Source organism: Natator depressus, chromosome 1, assembly GCF_965152275.1.
Source record: "Natator depressus isolate rNatDep1 chromosome 1, rNatDep2.hap1, whole genome shotgun sequence".
Classification (NCBI taxonomy): domain Eukaryota; kingdom Metazoa; phylum Chordata; order Testudines; family Cheloniidae; genus Natator; species Natator depressus.
Window position 1 is genome coordinate 151162641 of NC_134234.1, and position 24390 is coordinate 151187030.

Here is a 24390-nt window from a genome sequence, read left to right on the forward strand (position 1 = left end):
CTCCTGTACCTCCTACATTCCCCTACACACAAGCACACCAATCTTCCCCCGCCTTCCTGTCCTCTTCCCCACTACAGACCCCTACTTCCTCTCCAACCGTCTGTGTAGCTCTGGAGCAAGGGTAGATGTTGAAGAAAAATATTTAGCACTAGTGTTCATTCTTTGCCATTAATTTTCATAACTGAAAGTTTCTGTCAGAGGCTGGTACATAAAAATCTTTCAGAAAATTCAGAAACTGCCCTCTTTAAAAATGGCTGCCATTCCCATTTCTCAGTAGGACTGAAGCATAGGTGCCCTTTTTCAAAAAGGGCCACTGCCTCCCATTGTTTCCAGTGAGAGCCCAGCCAGCCATCATATTTAAAAGCAGCCTCTGGCTTCAGTCCTGCTGAGAACAATGGGAGACTACAGCCTTTTCAAAGAAGGCAGTTTTACATAGACTTTTCTGAAGTAGAAAATTATCCATCAGGCCCTGCTGAAGAAGCAGCGTTCAACTATGAAGAATGGGGAAAAATTACCATTAATCCTAAAAAAGTCTTTAAACGAGGCTTAGGTATGAAAGAAGCCTGAAGCGTCTGCATGATTTCATTATTAAGATCATTCAGGAGCAAAAAAAACAAAACAAAACAAAAACAAAAAACAGTCTCACATTGAGAGCTAAGTTTCTTGTTGGACACATTTTGAGTTAAAATAAATTTATACTAATTAACCAGTTTACTTGTAAACCAGAAAATTCTGTGCTCAAAAAGAGTAAGTGCTGTAATTTTGAGGAGATACAGTGTATTCTTCACATATAAATTGGCTTTAAATGAAAAGCTCATCTCAACCTGCACAATGAAACCATGAGTGATGCTTCCATAAGATGCCAGAAAACACAAAAACAATTACCTTGAGTCCTGGTGCAGGGTAAAAACCTTCAACTATTTTACTATTGTCAAAAAGACTATATGCTCCATCACGTATTGCCACCACCCCACGGCTCCGGCAGTAGATGTCAATGCAGTACATATTCCTAAAAGCCAGCCTGATGTGCGTGGGTGACTGCGGCAGGATTGAGAAACACTGATAAGCAATGTTGATGCGTTGAGTCAGACCCAGCATTGGCACAGTTGGAAGTTTGTTGATGGCAACTAATGGAGCCTGAGTATCAAACAATACCTGCAAGAGAACAGACGTTGAGAGATCAATTACCTTCCACAATCAATCACAGAGTCTATCTTTAAGGGATCCAGGCCTAGTCTACACTACAAAGTTAGGTCATTGTAAGCCACCTGGCATAGATACATGCACAGCTGGGTCAAACTTAAATTTGTCTCCCACCAACATAACTGCCTTGTTACAGCGACACAGCAATACCACCTCCCCAAGTCACAGTCAATGTACCAAGATCAACACAAGTGAAAATGTAGACAATGCGTTATTTATGTTGACCCTAACAGTCCTCCAGCATCTGTCCCACAATTCCTGACACTGACCACCCTAGTCACAATTGTGAACTCCACTGCCCAGAGATCACAGAGGCCCCGCCCTTAAAGCCCTGAGAATTTTTGAAATGCCTTTTTCTGATTGTCCATCTTGGCAACTCTCTAGTTCTGTGCAACTGCCTAGATCACCATGCCAGCTACACATTCCAGCCACACTCCAGCTTGGAGTCAACAGGAGATATTGGATCTCCCAGGCCTGTGGGGAGAAGAGACTGTGCAGGCACAGCTGGAGACCAGCAGCAGAAACATGAACATCTAAAAGCAGATTGCACGGGGGATGCAAGAAAAGGGGTAAACAAGGACCAGCAGCATGGCCACATGAAAATGAAGGAACTGTGTCAGGCATATCAGAAGGCCAGGAAGGCCAACCGTCGATCCAGTGCTGAGCCACAGACCCGATGCCTTCACAAAGCCATACTTGGCAGATATTCCATCACCACCCCACCCGCCACCATGGATACCTCTGAAGAACCCGAGACACAGACCCCTGCTGTGAACATGAAGGATGAAGAGGAAGCAGGTCTTGAAACCAGGGGGGTCAGTTATGCCGTGAGCCAAGACCTGTTTGAGACTCCACCACAGTCCAGTCAGTCCCACCAGTTAAGCATGGGTGAGCCCAATGAAGGGAAAGGATACTTGGGTAAGTCTGTAAATATATTTCCCATTATGGTCTTGGCAATTCCAACTTAGCAGGAACAGCTATCAACTTTTCATTAATTTACTCATAGGAGAAGAGGTAGCAGCACAACTACAGAAGGCAGTGCCATCTGCTTTTCACTCCCCTGTGGAGTCAGGCAAAGGGGCCATGCAGAGCAGTTTGTTTATGTAGACAGGGATGTTCCTTGAATCCTCCTGAGTGATTCTGATGAAACTTTCATGGAGATACTCTGCAATCCTCTCCCAAAGGTTTCTAGGGATGGCAGCCTTATTTCTTTCTCCACGTAGGGCACTCTCTCACACCATTCTGCAATGACTCCAGCAAGCACCGTTGCAGTACACAGGCTAGCACATACAGGCCCTGGTGGCTTCAGGACACGAGCAGCAGCTGTGCTCTCTGTGCTCGTTTCCCTCAGGAGTCAGATGTCAGCCAAAATCACTGCCGCCTGTGGAAAATGGTGCTAGTACTCAGTGCCTTTGCCCTATACACAATTTCATGCAACCAAACAATTCCCTCCTCATTTCCCTCACCCCTGGTGGGCCATACTCACCATGGCTAGTGCTGTAAATGGCGCCATGCACGAGAACCCAAAGCAGAAGCGTCAATAAGCACGTCTTGTTTACAACTTATGGGGAATAAGGGAAAGGAGTTCTGAATCTTAACTTTCACTTTCCATTGTGACTATACTGACAATGGTACCTCAGTGTGTTTTAATTACAGCTGCTGCTATTCTGGTCTTGAGGGGTTCGCCTTCTACACTCACGGAACGCCTGAGCCAGATAAGGAGGAGAAAGAGGATGACTTCGGATGACATGTTCAGTGAGATCCTGTAAGCCAGTGCTACATCAGACCATGAGCAAACAGCCGGGAAAAGGAAAGAGTGGACAGGCAAAAGACCCAGGACTCCCAACAGGAAAAGAAGAGGGAGATGCACAAGGACATAATGGGGCTTCTCCAGTAGCAAACACAGATGCTGCAGATTCTTGTGGACCTACAGGTTCCACAGTCACATGCTCACTTCCCTTTGCAGTACATAAAGAACTCCATTACAGCATCTCCCTACACCCCCCTCAACATTCTCATGTGGCATCAGGGGCTGCATCCATACCCCAAATCACTCCATCCCAGGTGACATTAAGGACAACCACAACTACACATTAAGTAACCTGTGAGATCCACAGCTGCCCTATGCATAGGTAAAATGGACATGAACGTACTTTCCCTTTGTTAAGCTTCATTCCATTATTAAGTTCTTAATGTATTTACTTTTAAATTGCACAGAATTTTACTTGCGCTGGTTTTCTTACTGAATAAAACCTATTTGGAAAATAATTAATCTTTATTATTAGTTCCCAATTTATGCTGCAGAGTGCCTAGCAGTTATGAAATCACCCACTTACTTGTTATTGTACAATGTGACAACTCATAGGATCAGTCACAAACAGTGTAATAATCATATATGTACTAGCACTGCAAAATTAATAGGTGCATTGACAGTGTTATATTCATAGATGTGCACGACGCATCACACAATTCCTAACAAGCCCCAAAACAGCAGGCTAGGTAGAGCACAGTATACCACAATACACTACTGTGGCTCACTGTTAAAATGCACTTTCGAACTCTCTCTGAGCTGTATAGCTCTGCCCTTAGCTCCAACAGCCCCTGTGTCTGGCTGTTCAAACTCAGCAGACAGCCACTCCACCTCTGCACTCCATCCTGGCAGAAACATTCCCCCTTTGCTTCACAGTTATTATGCAGGACACAGCAGGCAGCTATAACCAATAGGATGATTTTCTCACAGAGATCCAACCTTGTGAGGAACCACCACCAGCATCTGTCCCTTCAATCTACCAAAAGTGCATTCAACTGTCATTCTGCACCAGCTGAGCCAGAGCTGAATCTTTCCTTGGTACTGTCCGGGGGAATGTACGGCTTCATGAGCCAGGGGAGCAAGGGGTAGGCTGGGCCTCCCAGGATCACCACTGGCATTTTAGCATCATCAACAGTAATCCGCCAGTTGGGAAAGAAAAGTCCCTGCTTGCAGCTTTCTGAACAGTCCTGGGTTCTTAAAAATGCAACCGTCGTGCACCTTCCCTGACCAGCCAACAATGATGTTGGTGAAGTGCCTCCGGTGACCCATCAGTGTTTGCATAACCATAAAAAAAAAAAAAACAGCCTCTTCTGTTGATGTACTCTGTGGCAAGGTGGTCTGGTGCCAAAATAGGGGTGTGTGTGCTGCCTATTGCTCCACCGCAGTTCAGGAACTCTGTGGCTGCAAATCCATTAATTATATCCTGCAGATTGCCGAGAGTCACAGTCCTGCACAGCAGGAGACGATTAATAGCCCTGCACACTTGCATGACAACAGCCCTCACAACAGATTTTCCAACTTCAAAATGATTTCCCACTGACCAGTAGCAATCCGTCATTGCACAATACCACAATGCCGCCACCACCACTCCCTTCTCCGCTGTCCGTGCCGCTCTCATTTTGGTGTCCCTACGCTGGAGGGGTGGATGAGCTCGGCACACTCAGCCAGGAATGTGGCCTTGCACATCTGAAAGTTCTGCAGCCGCTGCTCATCATCCCAAACCTGTATTACAATGTGATCCCACCAGTCAACACTCATTTCTCAGGCCCAAAAGCAGCACTCCACCATTCGCAACTGCACTATGAACAGCACCACCAACGCTGAGTTGGTTCTCGCTATATCCCACAGCAATCTGTCAAAGAAATTGTCACATTCCCCGCTGATTCGGTTCTTCTTGTGGCTCCACAACTACCAGATTGAGTGTCCTGGGCTTGCACCACTTAAGGCAATAGCACAGAGATGTACAGGCTCCATGCTTCTGTCAGAGAAGGCAGACAACGAGGAGCACTGCATGGGTTCATAGGATTTTTTTTTTTTAAAGGGTGTGAAAATTATGGGATATAGATGACATTATGGGATGGAAACAGACGCACACTGGGAAGTTGACCCCTTGCTCCCAATCACCCTGCATAACTCATTTCTACTCCCCCATGCATTGCCAAAACTTTCCAAAATAGTGTGTGCTGGACAGTGGCAGGTTGCACACTGGGATAGCTACCCATGGTGCACCACACTGTGCATCGACCCAAGCACTTTTGGTGAGTATGAGCAGCACAGATGCAAGGAGCCAAGAATGCATGTGCACAAGCGATATGCTAACTGCGATGGCTTCATGCCGGTGTAACTTGCATGGATCCAAGTTTATAGTGTAGAAATGGCCTCAGAAGAAAAATCAAGTCATGGAGGATAATGAGCCCATTACCTGCTCTTCCTCAATCAGCATGAACTATCAGTAATTTATTAAGGGTCAGATTCTGATACCCTTGGGAAAAAACCTCAAACATCAGAATCTGGGCCTTAATTATCTTACACTTTTCTAAATTCTATCTTTTCATAAAGAGAAATAAAATACAGTTACCTGTAATAACTGAACCACATTTGGTGTTTTATTGAACATCTCCTGGAGCTGGTGTAGGATGGTATTGTGACAATTACTGCAACCTGAATTTGGGCCAACTGTTCCCAATGAAATGTGGAATTTTTGATGTATGGAATTCCACTGAATACTGATCTAGAATACCAAGAACAAAAGAAATCTTAGAAACTGAATAAAACAACTAGATCAGATTGCAAGTTGTGAACCAGAAACTGAAAATTACATATACATAAATATGAAAGTAATTGAAGTCAAAATGCCATGAAGAAAGTTAGCATAGCTTTCTACAAAAGCGTGGGGTTGGATTTTTTGTTTTTTGTTAAGTTTATCTAGGAAATCCCCATGAGGATAATTAGCAAGAGATGGGGGGAAAAGGCAACTATAGAAAGAAATTAGGCTATTTCCTTAGTGTGTTACTCAGAAACCAGAAGCCTCATTTGACCAAAAAGGGGTGAGATAAGGGAACTGGACTTGAGCGCTTGATACTTCAATATCTACAAAACAGATGTAGTTGAGACTCATCCAGCCTCACCAATACAATACACTGAGACGCTATGATGGGTCAGGCCAACGTGTAATGGCAATGTTATGCAAAATCCAGTGTGCTATTCGTGCCATTTATGGAAAGTAACTAACCATTACAATACACGTTCTACATGTGCAAACAAATGCTCTAAAAACCCAGGTTAAAGAGAGCCATGATAGATCCATGTGGCATTGAAACAGTCCACAGTAAAATGGGGAAATGTTTCATATGACTCCTTTTTAGATTAAAAGTAGAAAAAACATTAAATTTCAGAAGTTTCGTCAGAGACTTCATTTTATTTTTTTTAAGACAGCATTCCATCCATAACTGTCCTCCTGGTATTTAACATACCAATTATGCAAATATCTAGGCATCCAGCAAGTTAATGATGGTCTGCATCTATTACTTATAGCTTCCCTGCTTTTGTTAATATGAATTTTTTACTGTTATTGCAATAAGGTGGAGGGCTTTTTGCTTAAGTTCCAAAAGCTCTGAACCTGTATAGTTTCTGTTTTCAAATGCAGCTTTAGAAGTGTACTAAGAGTTACTTACTGAGCTTCCCTTGGTAGTTCCATAACAAAGGATAAGCTTGCGGTAGTTATAGACACGAACCTCAGAGAAAATATTTAGGTGGTTGGGTATTTCTTTTGAGGAAGGGGAAAAAATAAGAAGGTAGAGTGAGAAAGCTTACATATTTATATAAGATGCACCAAAAGTGTAAAAGGAAAGGAGAGTATTTTTGTACCTGGCAAAGATCGTGCAAACTCCAGCACACATTCATACAGTCGAGCAATACTGTTCCAATCATTGAGGAACATCTCAACAACTTTTCGACCTCCAACTGGTTCAGACAATTGGTTTTCGTAAGTCAGGTAGACATGACGTGTTGGTCCTGCAGTGTCAATAATGATTAGCATTTGACAGAGAACATGGTAAAGAGAAAGGAGTTAAATCTGCAAAATATTTCTGCAAAACTAACCTTGCTCCCTGGAAGATGTGCTGTTAAGTGGACAGTTCGCAAATATCAGCTCAGCCACCCATGTGCGGTTATTTCTACCTTGCAATCGGAAAGTGCAATCAAGGAGAGACCGGTCCAGAGCCTTCTGGGTTTCCTCACTTGTACCTTTACATGGAGGAATTCTGTCCATGAAGAAGAGAGTGCACAGTTGTACACATTACAGTTCCATGAGTGCATAATATAGAATACATGTTAAAATATTTTCCAGAAAGACATGTAAATAACTTTACTTGAAAGAAAAGATGCTCTGCAGAACAATGAATGGAAGAGAACTGGGACTGGAGAAACGAAGCCAGGTATTTTATTCCTTTCAGGAACTGTATCGAACTATGAAATGCCAGTCTTACAATGCAAGTAAATCATAAGAAAATGCTACAAAACATTGTTAAATGAGGGGAAGATCAGCCTCAGATAGATCTACAATCAAAGCTGTTGTCAAAATAATTCCTCTGAAAGGAGCTCAATTCTGCTCTCCTGGCTAAAGTAGAACTTTACTGATGAGAGACTTCTGTAGAGAAAGTAGTTAAACAAGGTCTTTGTAGGAGTCTAGTGTCAACTTTGATATTTTATTACCCAGGCCTCAAATTGGGATCCAGTTTCCCTTTTAAAATAAGTCTTCATTCTAAATTCAATATAACAAACTTGGCTAATATTTTAATTCCCAAAAATATATTCATACACCAAATAGTGATGAGCAAATTCAGAGAAACCCCTAGAGCAGTAGTTCCCAAACTGTGGGTCACAACTCCCATATGGGATCATCAGAAGATGGGGTCACAGTGATCCCTATTGTGCGGAGGATGCTATTTTGCTCCACACAGCATGACTTTGCACGTAGGATTGCCTGGCGTCCCATTTTCGACCGGAACACCTGGTCGAAAAGGGATCCTGGCAGCTCTGATCAGCACTGCCGACCGGGCTGTTAAAAGTCCGGTCAGAGGTGCTGTGCGTCTAAAGCAGGCTAGTCCCTACCTGTCTTGGCTCCACAGTGCACCGCAGAAGCGGCCAGGACATCTGGCTCCTGGGGGTGTGGGCCACAGGGCTCCGCACACTGCCACGACCTCCGGCACCGGCTCTGCACTCCCATTGGCCGGGAACTGCGGGCCAATGGGAGCTGCAGTAGCAGTGCCTGCAGGCGAGAGCAGTGCACAGAGCCTCCTGGACCCCCACACAGCTTAGGAGCCAGACCTGCTGGTCGCTTCCGGGGTGCAGTGTGGAGCCAGGACAGGCAGGAAGCCTGCCTTAGCCCCGCTGACCAAGGGCCGCCCAAGGTAAGACTGCACCCCAACCCCCTGCCCTAGCCCTGAGCCCCCCTACCCAAACCCAGAGCCCCCTCCCACACCCTGAACCCCTCAGCCCCACCCCAAAGCCTGCAACCCCAGCCCAGAACCCATACCCCCTCCCTCAACCCCACAACCCCCTCCCACACTCTGAATGCCTCGGCCCCACCCCACCTCCAGCCTGGAGCTCCCTCCAGCACCCCAAACCCCTCATCCCCAGCCCCACCCCAGAGCGCGCAACCCCAACCCAGTGTCCGTACCCCCTCCTTCAACCTGCAACGCCCTCCCACATTCCGAATCCCTCGGCCCCACCCCCCCAGCCTGGAGCCCCCTCCTGCACCCTAAACCCCTCATCCCCAGCCCCACCCCAGAGCCCACACCCTAGCTGGAGCCCTCACCCCCTCCCACACCCCAACTCCCTGCCCCAACCCGCACTCTGAACCCCTCATTTATGGCCCCACACTGTAGCCCGCACCCCAAGTTAAAGCCCTCATTCTCCCCCTCCCCCCCCCCCGCACCCCAAGCCCCTGCTCCAGCCCAGTGAAAGTGAGTTAGGGTGGGGGAGAGCGAGCCACCAAGGGAGGGGGAAATGTAGTGAGCGGGGGGGAGGGACCTTGGGGAAAGGGCAAGGTAGGGGCAGGGCCTCAGGGAAGGGGTTAAAGTGTTCAGTTTTGTGCAATTAGAAAGTTGGCAACCCTATGTGCATGCGAGGTCACAATGCCTGGAGGATGCCATTTTGCTCTACAAAATAGCATCCTCTGCACAGCATGACCTCACATGCATAATACTACTAGGTCACACTGTGCAGTCAATGTCATTTTATAGAACGTTCTATAAATGGCGTTCTCCACGTGGCATTATCTCACACATATGGTGCGTGCAAGGTCACCCTGTGAAGGGGACACCATTTTGCTCTTCAAAACGATGTCCGCCATGCTCTTTGGGCTCCCAAGCTAAAAAGACTTCATTAAAATGGCGTCATGCATTCAAAAAGTTTGGGAACCCCTCTCCTAGAGGGACTCTAAGTTGATGTAACTTGCATCTTCTTTCCAACACTTGGAAAGTTAAAAGTTGTTAAAAGTTCACATGCCCTCTACAGTCCTTCTTTCAAACTTGCTTAGACTTCATATATCCCTTTGAAACATGGCATATGGAGTATAAGGGCTTGTATACACAGTTGTGTACTGCTTTAACTATAGCTGTTTCTAAATCAGTAGTTAAAGCAGCACAACTTTAGGGTAGACATAGTTATACCAGTATAAAGGTGCTTTATCAGTAGAGCTTATTTTCATTACCAAAGTATGAAAAGGTTACATTACATTATACAAGAGGATTTTTTAAGATGGATATAAATCCTCTTGATTCAGGGTATAAGCTAGGCAATAAATGAGGGGGCTTAGGAAGAAACTTCCTCTACAAGCAGTTTCTCTCTTCAGGATTCCTCTAAAACAGCTGGTATTGGCCACTGTGGGAGACAGAACACTGAACCACATGCACCAATGGTCTGATCCAGCATGGCAATTCCTACATTACTGGCTTAAGCCATGACTACATCAGAGAACTCTCCTCATGAGCTATCACTAAAGAGGTCACCTGCGGTTGCCTGAACCAGTTGTCTCTAGATATTAGGATCTGGGCCTACTGATGAGTATTCTCAGTGAAAAGCCCTCAGGTTAGGAATTAGCCTCCTTCCACTGGTCCATTAGAGCCCAAGTCTGTTGATCTTCAGAGCACAATACCAGGGATTCTTGTTAAAGCATTCAAGTTTTTGCTTGAGGACAAGTGATTTGAGATGTGGGGAAATAAAGATTGCTGGCTTCTACAGAACATCCCTTTTCTTTCACTTATTGAGAAAAGGTTTAAAATTATGTTAATTTCAGGTGTGCCAAAATACAAAAAAGGGCACACTTCAAATCTACAAAAATAAATGAAGAAGGAAGTACAGTTCAAGAAAACCATACACTGCTATATTAAAGCCTTCACCTGGCAGAAGGATGAGAAGGAAGCTGGTAAGAACTATGGGCTGGATGTATTAGTATAATTCACATTCCTGGAGAGAGGTACTGTGAAACGTCCCAAGCCAAGGTTCTAGCCTCCCGATTGCTAAGAGATACACAGGAAACCTGGGACACAGGCTAGTTGTAGAATTGCAATTCCTGCCAAGGATGGTAGCAAGAGATGCTAGGTTAGCAAGCCATCTTTGGCTGGAACAAGGATGGACAGATCTTGGCTACGATTTTATCACGGAGGTCCCGGAATCCTTGACCTCTAGAGACCTCCGTGACTTGAGCCTGCAGTGCCAGGGAGCTGCAGGGTCTCTCTGCCACCCGTGGTGGCTGGGAACTGCAAGCTCCGGGCCGCCGCCCACGCGCTTGGGCCGCTGCAGGAGGCGGAGATGCCCCAACCTGAGAGCCACAGGAGGTGGAGGAACCCAACAGTTCTGAGCCTGGGCAGAGTGGGGACCCTGCAGCTCCCCATTTTGCCATAAAAGTCAGGGATAGGTCACAAGCTTCTGTGAATTTTTCTTTATTGCCCATGACTTACTAAAAATACACAACAGAATCTTAGCCTTACTTATAGCTGCTGTGCATTTGTCATGTTTGGAAGAGACAGAGACCACGCCCCTAAGCTGGTCAATTCTCATCTATGAGCAGACACCAGTACTGGCTGTTCCAACAATAAAGGGCAATATATTATTTTCCTACTCTTCCCCTCCCCACCACAGGCCACATTACCTTAAACGACTGGGGGTATAAAATAAGCCATTGTTTAAAACGAAAATGCTTTTCAAAGTTTAGTGTTGCAAGGTGTCAAACTCTTTAAATGCTCCTTTTTCCTAATACTGTTCACGTACTTGATAAAATGAAGTGTATAACAATATCTTACTTTAATAAACGTATAGCATGGCTGAAGCCATCTCCTTCTACCTGTACTCCTTGGTGTGGAATCTCCATATTAGACAACTAAAGAAAAAGGAAGATTTCATTAAGTTATAACAAACAAACTCATGCGGGGGGGTGGGGGGGGAGGGGGAGGGAGAGAGAGTGTGCACTTTCCCAAAGTGTGTATCTTGCTACAAGTGACAGTTTCACATTCTGAGCATGGAAAATTGAGAACACAGGGGGCCACACTACAATCTCGTCTCCCCTTGACATCCCACTATCTCCCCTTTTCTCTCTTCACTGTCCCCTGTCCCCTTTCCCTCTCCAGAGCATCAGTTGTGGCAGGGAGTCACAGCTGCAGCTGGAGTAGGGGGACCATGCTCTAAAGCACCCAGTTGGCCCATGCAAACAGATTCCTGACATTTAGATGGAAGGCAGAGAGGACTAGAGAAAGAGCAGTATGCAGGCATGTCGGAAGACATGTTAGCACATGCCCCCAAATATAGATAAATCAGTTTGTATAAAGAAATTCCAAGAAAATTTTAATCTCATAATACTTACCTCCATACGAAGTCCTATAAATGGCATATTTGTATCGCACATTGCTACAAGATGAGCTAGGACTTTATTGAAGGCACACATTTCTCCAGACCGTTTTGGTTTCTTAGATTCTACAGAACACGGATCACCAGACAGCTAGAATTCAAACAGAGAAAGATGATATGTACTAGCCTGTTTGGAATAAAAACGGTCACCCTGCAAAAATGTGATAATGCAGAACAAAACCTTGATCAGCTAATACTCATTGGGCACATATGGTTACTCTTAAGGGTTAGAGGACTCAACCGGGCTCATTTAAAACCATTCTATAATTTTTTCTCACAAAACAATTTAGTGTTTAACACACTTTCCAACCTTCCTTGTGCAAACTAATTTACTGTGTCCACACACAGTACACCCCCCAAAATATTATGGGTCAACCTGAAGTACCTTTCCACATAGTGACGAGATCAACTCCTCAAAATAAAGGTTTTGGGACTTGCAATCTACATTACCTTACAATCCTTTAAATTCCCTCTGAATACTCACTTAAGCCACAAGACTTCAACAAACCTCCTACTTACACTTTTTACAGATTCACTGTATCACTGAAATATTTGAAATACACTAGCTTTTGCTCAATAATCACAGCATCTTATTGATGCTGCCTCATCCTTTCCCCTATCCCTTCTCACTGTCCAGTCACAGCCTCCTCATTGCATTATATCTGAAGTTAGTTTGTAACAAAGGAGCTCCCTGTGCAAACATCAGCAGACGACACTAAGGAACTGCAGCAAAAATGTAAAACACAACCCTATAAACAAGCACTTTAATATATGTAAGATGGTATACTTTTGTAAAACAGGATACTGATAATGCATAAACATATCTGATATTTCGGAAACTAGAAAGGCTCCAGAACTGCCAAAATTATGTAGCATAGACAAGGGTCTAGTTAAGAAGAAAAGAAAAAGAACCCCCCACACAAACAAGAGTTACTTAAACACAACTGAAATAACCAGGAATCACCACAATCATCCTGTTTATTTTTTAATGAAATACAAAGTCACACTTAAAACATACACTTTATATATCTTTAAACATTAGGTCCAAGAACACTCCACACAGTTAGGGTATGTCTACACTACAATTAGACACCTGCAGCTGGTCCATGCCAGCTGACTCAGGCTGGCGGGGCTCAAGCTAAGCAGCTGTTTAATTGCAGCGTAGATGCTCAGGCTGGAGCCCAGGACCTAGGACTCTGTGAAGTGGGAGGGTCCCAGAGCTCCAGCTGCAGCCCAAACATTTATACCACAATTAAACAGCCCTACAGCCCGAGCCAAAGTCAGCTGGTACAGGCCAACCACAGGTGTCTAATTGCAGTGTAGACATACCCATAGTCACATAGGACTGGGAGCTGAAAATTAATTTTCTAGATCTTGACCCTGCAGTGAGCACAACACAGACAGGCTCCTTGCAGGGGTCTCAGTGATGACTTCAGCAGGACTTTGCCATGCAGATCTCATTGTAGGATTAAAGTTTTAAAGTTTCCATACCAAGAAATGGTATAGATGATCTTGATAGCACAAAGCTGCCAAGTTCAAAACTGAACAAGAGCCCTTTAACTTTATTACTTTTCATACAGTCATCACATTTTTAATTGGAAAATTTACACTATATAACTCCATCACGTGAACTCAAAGTTCTTTCCATCTATTCACCATTTCTTGTAAAATATCTCCCTAAAAAACCTTCTACATATATTCAATCCATGATAACACCAGGCAGAGTAGGCAAAGACTACTTAAAAAGATAAACAGTTAAAACTGTATACATGTAAAAGCAAAATTTAGGGTTACTAGACTCTAGTGATTAAAAACAGATCAACTATTTGAGTATCAGAGTCAAGTTTAATTAAGTTACTATTACTATTCCAATATAACAAATTAATGTTGCCTTTATCTAACATCTACTTTATTTAAAATAAATATGTAAGCCCAGGTTGTCAAAACTAGTAGTAGTAAAGTCAGAATGACTCAAGACCCCTAATCTGTTTGTATAGCTGCTAAAACAAGGGAAGACCATACACAGTGAAAGGGTATTTGACTAAAGTCTCATCTACAAATGGATCTTATTATGGAATAAGGTAGGGTGTGTATTTAAAGCGCAATAACTTCACTGGAATAGCTACTGCAGAGTAGCTTATTACACAATAGCCATTCTGCTTCATTTCCCTATGTAGACAAGCCCTAATTGTTGTGAGATGTAAGTGACGCAACATTTCAAGTATGTCATTAGTAAAGCTGGCAGCGAGCCCCACAAGCTGCATTTAGCTTTGAACTGGAACAAATTAATCTTTTAGGTACTTATAATTCACCTACAACCAGACACTAGTCACAATCTGAAGGCAAACACAGGTTTAATGTCTGTTTCCATATGGAGGTACAAACCTTGCGCTTGGCACCGCCTTTTGCATGTTTCCCACTTTTTGTGTCTAGTACCAACTCCTCTATGTTTGGTTTGAATTGCTGTAGTAAAAGTGCAGTAGCAGGGCTGTCATCTCCCTCAGGACAGCTCACAGACAGAAAATGATTCTTGTACTCCAGTTCTGTGGGGTTGCCAGGAACTTCAAACATCTCTACCACCTATATTTAAAACAAAACATTCATTTTGAGAAGAACCTTGAAAAAAAATTAAAAACTAACGACATTAGGTTTTTTTCCTCTTCCAAAAACTATTTTGTCTCTTTCTAAAAAGATTATATTGTAGTAGGGAAAAGAACTCAGGAAGAGAAGGGAGACCAGCCTGCTAGGAAATAAAAAGAAAGCTAGAAGGCTTGTGGGGTAACAAAAACGGATTACATTCATACAAACCATATTGCTTAACAGACAGACCCTCAGAGCTAGAGAAATGGGGACTAGACGTTTAAAGCAATCATCACTGGTAGATAGTCTAACATGCTGTATTTAACATTTTTTTTTAAAAAAAAAGTGTGTGTTATGCTTGTCTCCAAGCACAAAGTTCAGAAAAGTGTTTTCCAATTACTTACAATGTAGTACTGTGGAAGGCGAGTGAGTTTGATAAACAGTTTGTGCTTGGAAAGGTTTCCTACAGGATGGCTAGCATAATTAGCTAGCTGCAATGTTTCACTGGTTACTGTAGGTAGATGTTTTATAGACTGTTTGCATCGCTGCTGTCCAAGCCAAAACCTTGCATTAAAAAAGAAAAAACATTAATGCTTTGAGTTTTTATGTATTAGAATGCTCCAAAACAATAAGTCATACAGGGTCACTATCAAATTAAAAGTTATATACAAAGTGAGGTTAAAGTTAATTACCCTAGACCAATAGAATTTTAAAAATTTGATTTACTTGTCACTATTAATGTTTATATTTTGTCTCCATCAGCTTCGGTAACGATAATTCAATTTCATTTATTTATAGTTCATTTCATGCTTAGATTCTTACTGCTGCCACACTTGGATTTTAGAGACTACAGGGAAGTGTTCTTTCATTTGAGAACTATATTCAGTGAGATTTTAAAAGACTTTGCTGGAAACATTTCTGTAGGATTACACAATTAGAGAACACCTTAGAAAACTCTGAAGGTTTTAATGAGTTCACAGTGTGGCCCCTTCCAACTTTACCATGACCCATTAAAGAAAACTTACTGAAGAAAAAAATTATTCTTACTTCAGTGTTCTGGCAAGCCGTGTCACTATTTTTTAAACAGACATTGATACTGCACTATTCTGTTGGTTTCTGCTATTTTCTAGCACAATTATATGAACCTGAAATTTCAGGTATGAAGGCGGCCTGACCTGCATAGAAGATATTACAGCACATTTATCCTAATATTCTGACTCCAATTCAGTTTTATATTTGAGATATATACAATTGGATTCTGATCACACAGGCAAGACAACAAGTCACAGCTAGGTCTGAGAATGAGCCAGAGATATAGAGTTTGATTTTCAGATGTACTGAGTATCCCGTTTCTGTGGTCTCCAGCTGGAGTTTTGGGTGCTTGGAACCTCTGCAAGTCAGGATAATAATGCCCAAAAGTAAGCCTGCCATGTCCTAATGGCGGTTTTAGAATAGAGCAGAGCTGCCTCAAGGATTGCAATGCTATCTTGGCCTTCAGTTACAGGCCACAATTTGTAACACAGGAATGTTGATAATTTCCCAGGGTGCCAATAGAGTACGACTCTTACAGTAGTGTGCTGGGATTTTGGGGAGCTTCAGGGCAGCGGGGGAACAGAAGACGGGATTTTGTTTTCACATGGCTTTAAATTGTATTTGTACTATTTGTTACAGTCAGGCTTGGAAGGCTCTAGGGACATAAGGGCATATATTTGATTAATATATTATTTGCTTAAAATTATTAGGTGCAGCAATCTTAGGGCTTCAGAGGACATCTAAATCTACAAGTTAGAACATACCTGAATGGTATAAACAGATCAAAACTGAAGTGCTAAAATAACTGGATAATAAGTGGAATGCATTATGCTGACAATGGGCAACTCCTGTTGCTTCCTCTGCTGCTACAAAGGGGAGATTTTTTTTGCAGCAGAACTAGTAACATTCAACTGTGTAAGAATGTGGGAGGAGGGAAATAGGATTTGGGGACACTGTGCAGGTCTGCACGCACGGTGAAATTTTGACCCTAATGAAGTCAGTAGGAGTTGGCATGGACTTCAGATGAGACAAGATTTCACTCATGCAGTGTTGCGAAGCCCAACTACAAAGGAGCTCCTTGTGCAAACTCACATGGGGAGGGATTTTCAGACAGAGTGGGATAAAGGCAGGCTAGGAAAGGGCTACGGAGTCTACTCCAGCAGAGGGAAGAGGAGATAGCCAGCACCCTAACTTACTTGCGATAGGGAAAGGATACGTCCCCACAATGCTAAAGAACTTATTCTTATATGTTATAATTCATAATATGTAAGTTAAATGAATAATTCCAAGATCACTTACTTGAGCTGTTGAAGCCAAGGGATAATGCGTTTCATGTCATCATTGACTGACTTCTCTACGTCATCCAGTGTCAGCTGGTCTATAAAAATGTAAATATTTAAGTGAGCAAAAAGTCTAACATCTACTTTGTAAATAGTGAAATTTGGACCTCTGAGTAAGAAACAACTTCTTGTATTTCTGTTTAATTTGATACATATACCCACATTTTTTATATTTTTTATATATATATATATATATATATATATACACACACACACATATATATATATACACACACACACACACACACACTCTTAAAAGTGAGCAATAACTTTTGAAATACTACCCCAGCACAAAAAATTAGTTATACTGTTTTGAAAAACTAACCTATTTCCACTTTTCTCATACAATTTGAAACTTAAGTCACCGAACCTGTTAGCCATGCTGTGCTGAATACACACATACAAGAGCAGAATCTTAAAACCTGTTAGGTCACACCAGTTGTTTACACAGAACTCTAAATATAATGTGCATTAAATCACTCCATCCAATAAAAGCACCATCCAATCATGATGAATCATACAAAACATGCAATTTAAACAAAGCCTAACTATTTAGTATGTATTGTAAAAGGATTAAGCATTCAAAGTATCTTAAATTAATTGAAAATCCAGTCACATTAAGGATTTGTAAATTTATATACCTAATTTTAGACCAAGACTGCAACATTCACTCATGTAAGCCTTATTCATCTACATAGTTCCATGGAGTCAGTGGAATCACTCACATGAAGTTTACTCACATAAAGGAAGCAAGATTAGAGCTTTATGAATATTTATGAAGTATTAAGTATGACCTATTTCACCTACTTACCGATTCCATAAAGCATTAGTTGGAACATTCCAGAATGAAGATCTACAAAAATGTGAAGACATTCTGATCGATCACATGGCTCCAAAATTGGAACAACAAGAGTTGGAAGAGCCGTCTCAATGAATGCTAAATAAAAATTAAAATTACTACATCGCACATGACGTTCTGATCCACTTAAACAATGGCCCATCACAGTCAACCAAACCTAGGATCCTAATCCTGCCAATCCATATCAGTAATCCTCACTTGTAAGTACTCCCACCAAATTCAGCAGGACTATTTGCACATTACCTCATTTCTCATGCAAGTAAGGAGTTGCAAGAAAAAAGGCCCCTATGTTGAAACAAGGTTAATGCTGGAAAAGCAGCCAGAAAAGCAATTTATAGTTAAGGGAGAACGGTCAAATCCCTAACACCTATGAACAACAGGATGCATAAAGAACATTGAAGACCCTATCCAACTGCTATCAGTTTCAATAGGAGTTGGATCAGACATAAGTGCTCAATCCAAAGGCTACTGAAGTCATTGAAAGGACTTTTATTTATTTTAGAATATAACAAGTTTCAGACTAGAAGACTTCAGCCCCTCCATCCAAAACATAATGCACTACAAACTTTAGCTTCTGTGCTATACGTAAAATTAGATATTATCTGCTGGGAACACGTTAAGTACGTAAACTTTCCAAAGCAGCTATCAATGTATGACGACTTGAAACCATATCTTGCTGCTTGTGAATACATTTTACTTTTTTTAAACGTATCATTAAGCTAAAAGAAGCACTGAGAAACAAGGAACTGAGAAGTGAGGGGGACAAAGATGACAAAACCATTTACATACACAATAAAAGAAATAAGATTAAATGTAGAAGTCATAACAAACACACATACAATTGTCATTAACATTGTAGCTCTTAAGGATGGCTTTCAGCTCCTGAAGTTTCTGATGAGATCTCGCATGCACGCTGTCTATTAAGAGTTTTTCTATTGATAAGTGGTCAATCTGTAGAAATAAAATTACAAGAGCAAGTTTAAAATAAAATCTAGGTACTACGACAGGAACTTGTAATACATTTGAATAAGACTTCCTAACTTTACAAGTGAACATTTTAGATTGGTTTACTGTACAATTCTCTGTGAACCTTAATACACCATAAATTTGTACCCACAACTAAAGTATGTCTGGCCAACATCAAAATAACCTTAGCTCTGCCCCTAGTGCAGCAACTTAACACCGAAGGATAACTGGGGGAGAGACAACTAGAAGAACTTACAGCTTGTCTGCAGAGAAAAGATTCAAAAGTTATACTGGTATAACTGCCCATGTGGAAACACTTTATTTTGGAGTAAGAGGGGCTTTTTTTGGCTTAGCTTAAACCATTTCCAAAAAGACAGAAGCTAACCTGAAAAATGCCCTCTTTATACCAGAATAAAAGTGTGTCTACTCAGGGTTAGATCAATATAACTATAGTGGTTTAAATTCACACTTTTGCTAATACTATAGCATGTAAGACAAGCTCTCAGAAACAAATCTTACCCATCCATAACAAAGGGTTTCAACTCAGTGACCAATAGCAGTGGAACTCCTTCCTCATAATCACATATTGGATGACTCCAGTTTCTTCTACAACCATACAAAAACCACAACAAATATTGTACAACAGCCTGCTTAGACAAACAGCTTACTTCAAGTCATCATTCTCCATTAAGACTCCATAGATTCATCTGTCTTAAGATTTTTGTTTTGTTTAGGCCCTTACTACTATGATGTCTTACTGTCAATCTACCCAATGTGATTATTATGCAAACAACAATAAATACAGAGGGAGTGCGTAACTATGCATACAAGGTCTCTAGGCTCAGATCACCAAGTTAGAACAGTGAGATGAAATGAACCAGTGTGTGGTAAGTCATGAACTGAAAATGGCTTCACACATACCTCTATAAACTGCAGTCTTGTTTTAGGAAGGGTGCTCAAACACATGTTTGAGTTCCACTGATGTCAGTGGGACTTACACACATGTTGAAAATTAAGCATGTGCTTTTCTGACTTGGGGCCTATATAATTACACTGTAAACTCCTTATATCTGTTATGAAGTAAGCCGGAAAGTGGAAGGAAGGTCATGGTACAGTTACTACATCAGTGGCTATCAGCCAACTATTGTCCAAACTTCTTAAAAAACTGCGGGGTGCAGAGTCCTTCATCCTTACAATGAAAGGGTTGACAGGATCAAGCCTTAGGTATGAAGACAACAAAGAATGGAAGATCAGGGGCTAATGTTACTTCTAGAGGGGCAGAGTTAAGGTTTGTTTTGTGCTGTAAAGATTTCCCACTGTAAGGATGTTCATGATGGTTTGAGAATCATATAACTAACCTGAGTTAACTATTTCTATTGCTTACTTTTTATGGTAAGCACTGGTATCAGCATGTCACAATTTGACTTAACAAGGAAGTTACAAAAGACTTAATTACTTAAAAATTCAGGGCAACAGAGGTTTGTTTTGCCAAACTTAACTAGTACCATGTCAAGGGAAGTTACCAAAGTAAATATCGCACCCAAATAGGAATGAGGGTTATAGTTATTTATTTCAGACCACTCTGACTATCCCCACATATTTTGTTAGTTTAAGATCAGGGGCATTAGTAGATTAAAGATTCAATAAAACAGACCAGTGAGATTATCTACAGTTATTGTGCAGAATCAAGTTGTACATTTCTAAAAACTGAATATGTATTAAACTTTTAGGATAATACTTATAAATACAGGCCAAGGTTTCAAACATGACTAGTAGTTTTGGGTGGCCAACTTGAGACACTCTGAAGAGGCCTATTTTCAGAGGGCGAGTATGTGGGAACTCCTGAAAATTAGACCTTTCAAGATGTCTCAAGCTGGCCACACAAAATCATTAGTTACTTTTTAAACTCTTTGCCGTAGTTTCCACCACCCCTTTGTGATACAGTAAGTGAGGCATTCAGAAATTTTATAGTAATCTGTGAAATATCCTCTAGATCAGCAATTTGTGGAGGTCATAAAAGAAATGGCACCTAACCAAGAACAGAATTTGATGCTGAACTAGAGTCTGAACTCTTTGAATAGAATCTGGTAGTGAGACTATGTATTAACTCAATATAGTTAAAAATGCTTGATTTAGAAAACTAAATGCCTGCTGCAGCTGGAGAGTTTTACCTTCATGGCTCTTTCCATTAATCTGGAGTCACAAGCTGGCAGGGGAGGTTCATGGGAAATTTGCAAGGGTTTTGAGACATCACTCTCATCAATTTTAATGGTGACCTTGTGCAGAGATGCAGTTCCTGTTTTTCTCCCAACCACCTGTTGGCTTTAAATTAAAAAAATGCAATATTAAATAATTTTATATTTTAAAACAGTCTAAAGGTTATTCTTGCTGAAGCACTCCAAGCCATGTGGTGATATTACAGCTAGTGTAATCATAGTGAGGAGGAAGACGTTTCTTCAGTAGTCAATATTTGATTACAAAAGCACTGCACAGAAAACATTAAGCCAGTTGCGCTACATTAAAAGTGATTAGAAGAATAGTGATAAAATGAAATATTTAAACTGAGCACATAAATTAGCTTACAAGACTCACTACTTGCAAGATATCAAGTAAGATGTCAGATTAAAGCATATTAGATATATGAATCAAAACAGCATCAACAGTTACGCTAGCTAATATATGGCACCTAAATAAATGTGGTTCAATTTTCTGAGGCACTCAGCACCCACCATCCCCACCTAAGTCAATATGATGTGAAAGTGCTCAGCATTTCTGAAATTCAGACCACATATTTAGGTGATTAAATATGGTAGTTGAGGAGATCTAGCTTTCAAAATTCAGGTTTGAAAATTCTGGCTAAGTTTATTAATTACAAATACACCAACATTTAAGAGTCTTCTTGCATGTCTTTCAGCATAAATAAGTCCTTAAAATTATTTAACTTACTTCCAAACAGAGAGTGAGAGACACTTCCCTGCATGATATCGTTCCACTTGCACAAGGTCACCCCAACGTTCCCGAATCAGCATTAGTGTTTGTGAATGCAAAACTTCTAATTGAAGCGATAAGCAGAAGGAGTCTAATGAATGGAGTTAAGCAAATACAAACACCCTCTGTATGCTATACCAATTCACAGTAAGACAACAGAACATCACAAATCTTTTCTATGGTCCTTTATACATACTCACTGCTTCCCCAAAACAGATAAATACTTGGTGGTAGTTTATTTTTGTACAGTGTCAAGTATTTTCAAAGCTGTCTTTATCTAACTTCTTGCACAGCATCCTGTCTTAGAAAAGAGTACCCTAGAAGTTTAACTGCTTCAGATATTTGAAATCAGACTGCCTTTTGGTGATGGGAGAATATTACAAGAAATGCAGTTCATAATGAAGTTGGTAGAAAAACTTACATTCTTGTTATTACACTACAAGCTTATCTTAAGAACGTTTTTATTTTTGCACAGAATCACTTGTTTCATTGACAAGTATTTCACACTACCCAAATATTAATTTATCCCTTGTGTGAACGAAGTCAGTGTAATGACTCGTGCATAAATTATTTTCCACTTTACTGTCCACAGTTTGTAGACTTTTGTTGCACCTATTAGTCAATAAAGATTGTTGGCTACTGCACCTTGAAAGTCAGCATTTTATTCTAGATCATTTGCCACATGCAGCTACCCAAGTGTTGTAGGGGTAAACAGTTTAGTACACAAAGCTACCCATCCTGTTTGCTTCCTGGTGACCTGAACAATCAAGTGAATGACACAATCCAGGTAAGTATTAGACACTGCTTCTTGCAATGAATCTTTCCTGCTGGACCATGAGAATAACCCCAAAGACCATTTCCTCTACGCTAATGGGCATTATCCTTGAGCTTAACAGCATTTATGTTCTCTTTTGAGCTCTAATCACTAGAGGGTGAGGCTATTACATCATTCTATTAAAAAGCCATCTTTGGAAGGATACGTAGGCAGCTGTACATGTCCTGAAGTGGTTTCTCATCAGCAAAGAGTCGAGACTGAACCAACTGATGAATGAAGCTGATCTGCATACTATGAACCAAAGCTCGACCATCTTCCATGAATTAAAAATAGTTCACATTAGAGATCTAAACATCAAGTCATTTTAGGAAAAGACTACCACACTGAAGAGCTTCCAAAAGGTTAAAAGGTATTTAGCAACTTGGGTTCTACTGAAAAGAAACAGTTTTCTCAGTATATTTGGGGAAATGCCATTGAGACTGTACCCCTAAAGGTAAAAAGTACACAGAGCAAGGTAGTGAAAAACTGGACAATATGTATGATTTATCCATATCAAGTTGGTAGAGTGCAAACATAGGCTGTACAATTAGTTTTAATGCTGATTAATAAAACACCATTTTCAGAGCAGCTCCCCAGATCAACATTAAGAAAGTAAAAATAAAAGACGTCTGATGTTACCTCCAGTCTCTTTGTCCTCAACCAGAATTTCCAGTTTGAGGAGGCGCCATGGAACGTCAGGGTCATCTCCCATCACTGTCAAGGTAGCTTCAAACTCCCCCTCAACTCGAAATTTCACACGGCCATTAGCTAGGAGAAAGTTCAAGCTAGTTTTTTTATGCTCAGCATGCTAAACAGGCCCTCAAACTTTAAAGTGCAAGAAGACTTCCAATATAAAACAAAATTAATCTTTTATGATCCCTAGTCTGCTACCTGCATTTCTATAAAAATTTAGACAACTATTAATGTTTGTGAAAGCGGAAATACCAGCCAGCACAGTGTGGGCACATCCCATGTAAATTTCCTTAAACAGTATTACTTTAGTCAGGACTTGTAACACACCTGTCAGTTCAGTATAGATTATCTCCTGAGCAGCCTGCAGACACTGAATCACGTGAAAAAAATATTTAACTGGTAGTTTAACATTTCCAGAAATGAAAGGCTAATGAACTACTTCACCAATCACTAAGAATGCATTTTCAATTATGGAGACTATACCAGAACACCCCTCTACTGTAGATGCAGCCTACACTGATAGAAGAAGTTTTTCCTGTCAGTGTAGGAACACTGCTTCCCTGAATAACATAGCTGTGTCTGCACTGGTCTGAACAACTGTTTTTTCACACCCAGACTGACATGGCTATGCCAATAACAGCATTCATTTTAGACCAAGCCTGAAATTCTAGCCTTATCTTTTTATTCTTTAATGCACACAAGTGTACAAAGTGCCCTGTGCGTGCCCCCAAGTGAGAGTTCAAGCATTTACAAATTTGCGAACACCCAACTTTAGTACAAGTAATGCACCTTGATGAAGGCTACCCATACCAAGTTTGACCTTTTCTAGTTCCATCCGCAGGTGTGAGAGATTCTGACACACACACAAGCAAGGCTATTTAGGCCACCTATCTGTCTTAGATATTTATTCCAAGAACACCTTTGTGAGCAGTATTATCTCTACTTTAGATAGGGAACCAAGGCACAGAAGACTGACTTGCCCAAGGTCCAAAGGAAGTCCATCGTGGAACAGGAAATTGAACCCAAGTCTCAGATTAGCACCATAGCCACTGGACCATCCTTCCACTCAAGGGCCACTGCAATCATGTGACTAAGTATGCCATATGATTATATAACTTACCATTCTTTTACAAAGGCCACAATGGGTAAAATTTTCAAAAGGAACTGAGTCACTTAAGTACTTTTGAAATTTTTACCA

The 24390-nt window shown here is 41.3% G+C and overlaps 1 protein-coding gene across 1 annotated transcript in view; it reads right to left on the reverse strand.

Moving 5' to 3' along the window:
• Positions 1–24390, reverse strand: part of MED14 (mediator complex subunit 14) — a 51623-nt gene that overhangs the window by 16919 nt on the left and 10314 nt on the right. Inside the window, exons 6-21 of the mRNA XM_074968986.1 lie at positions 23139–23267; positions 22666–22773; positions 21644–21776; positions 20869–21019; positions 18571–18682; positions 17684–17809; positions 16832–16910; positions 14905–15064; positions 14306–14500; positions 11877–12011; positions 11320–11396; positions 7115–7275; positions 6881–7027; positions 6688–6779; positions 5592–5744; positions 886–1155 (exon numbers count right to left, since the gene is read on the reverse strand). Of these exons, the coding sequence (XP_074825087.1) occupies positions 886–1155; positions 5592–5744; positions 6688–6779; positions 6881–7027; positions 7115–7275; positions 11320–11396; positions 11877–12011; positions 14306–14500; positions 14905–15064; positions 16832–16910; positions 17684–17809; positions 18571–18682; positions 20869–21019; positions 21644–21776; positions 22666–22773; positions 23139–23267 (2228 nt within the window). The remainder of the gene's footprint in view (positions 1–885; positions 1156–5591; positions 5745–6687; positions 6780–6880; positions 7028–7114; positions 7276–11319; positions 11397–11876; positions 12012–14305; positions 14501–14904; positions 15065–16831; positions 16911–17683; positions 17810–18570; positions 18683–20868; positions 21020–21643; positions 21777–22665; positions 22774–23138; positions 23268–24390) is intronic.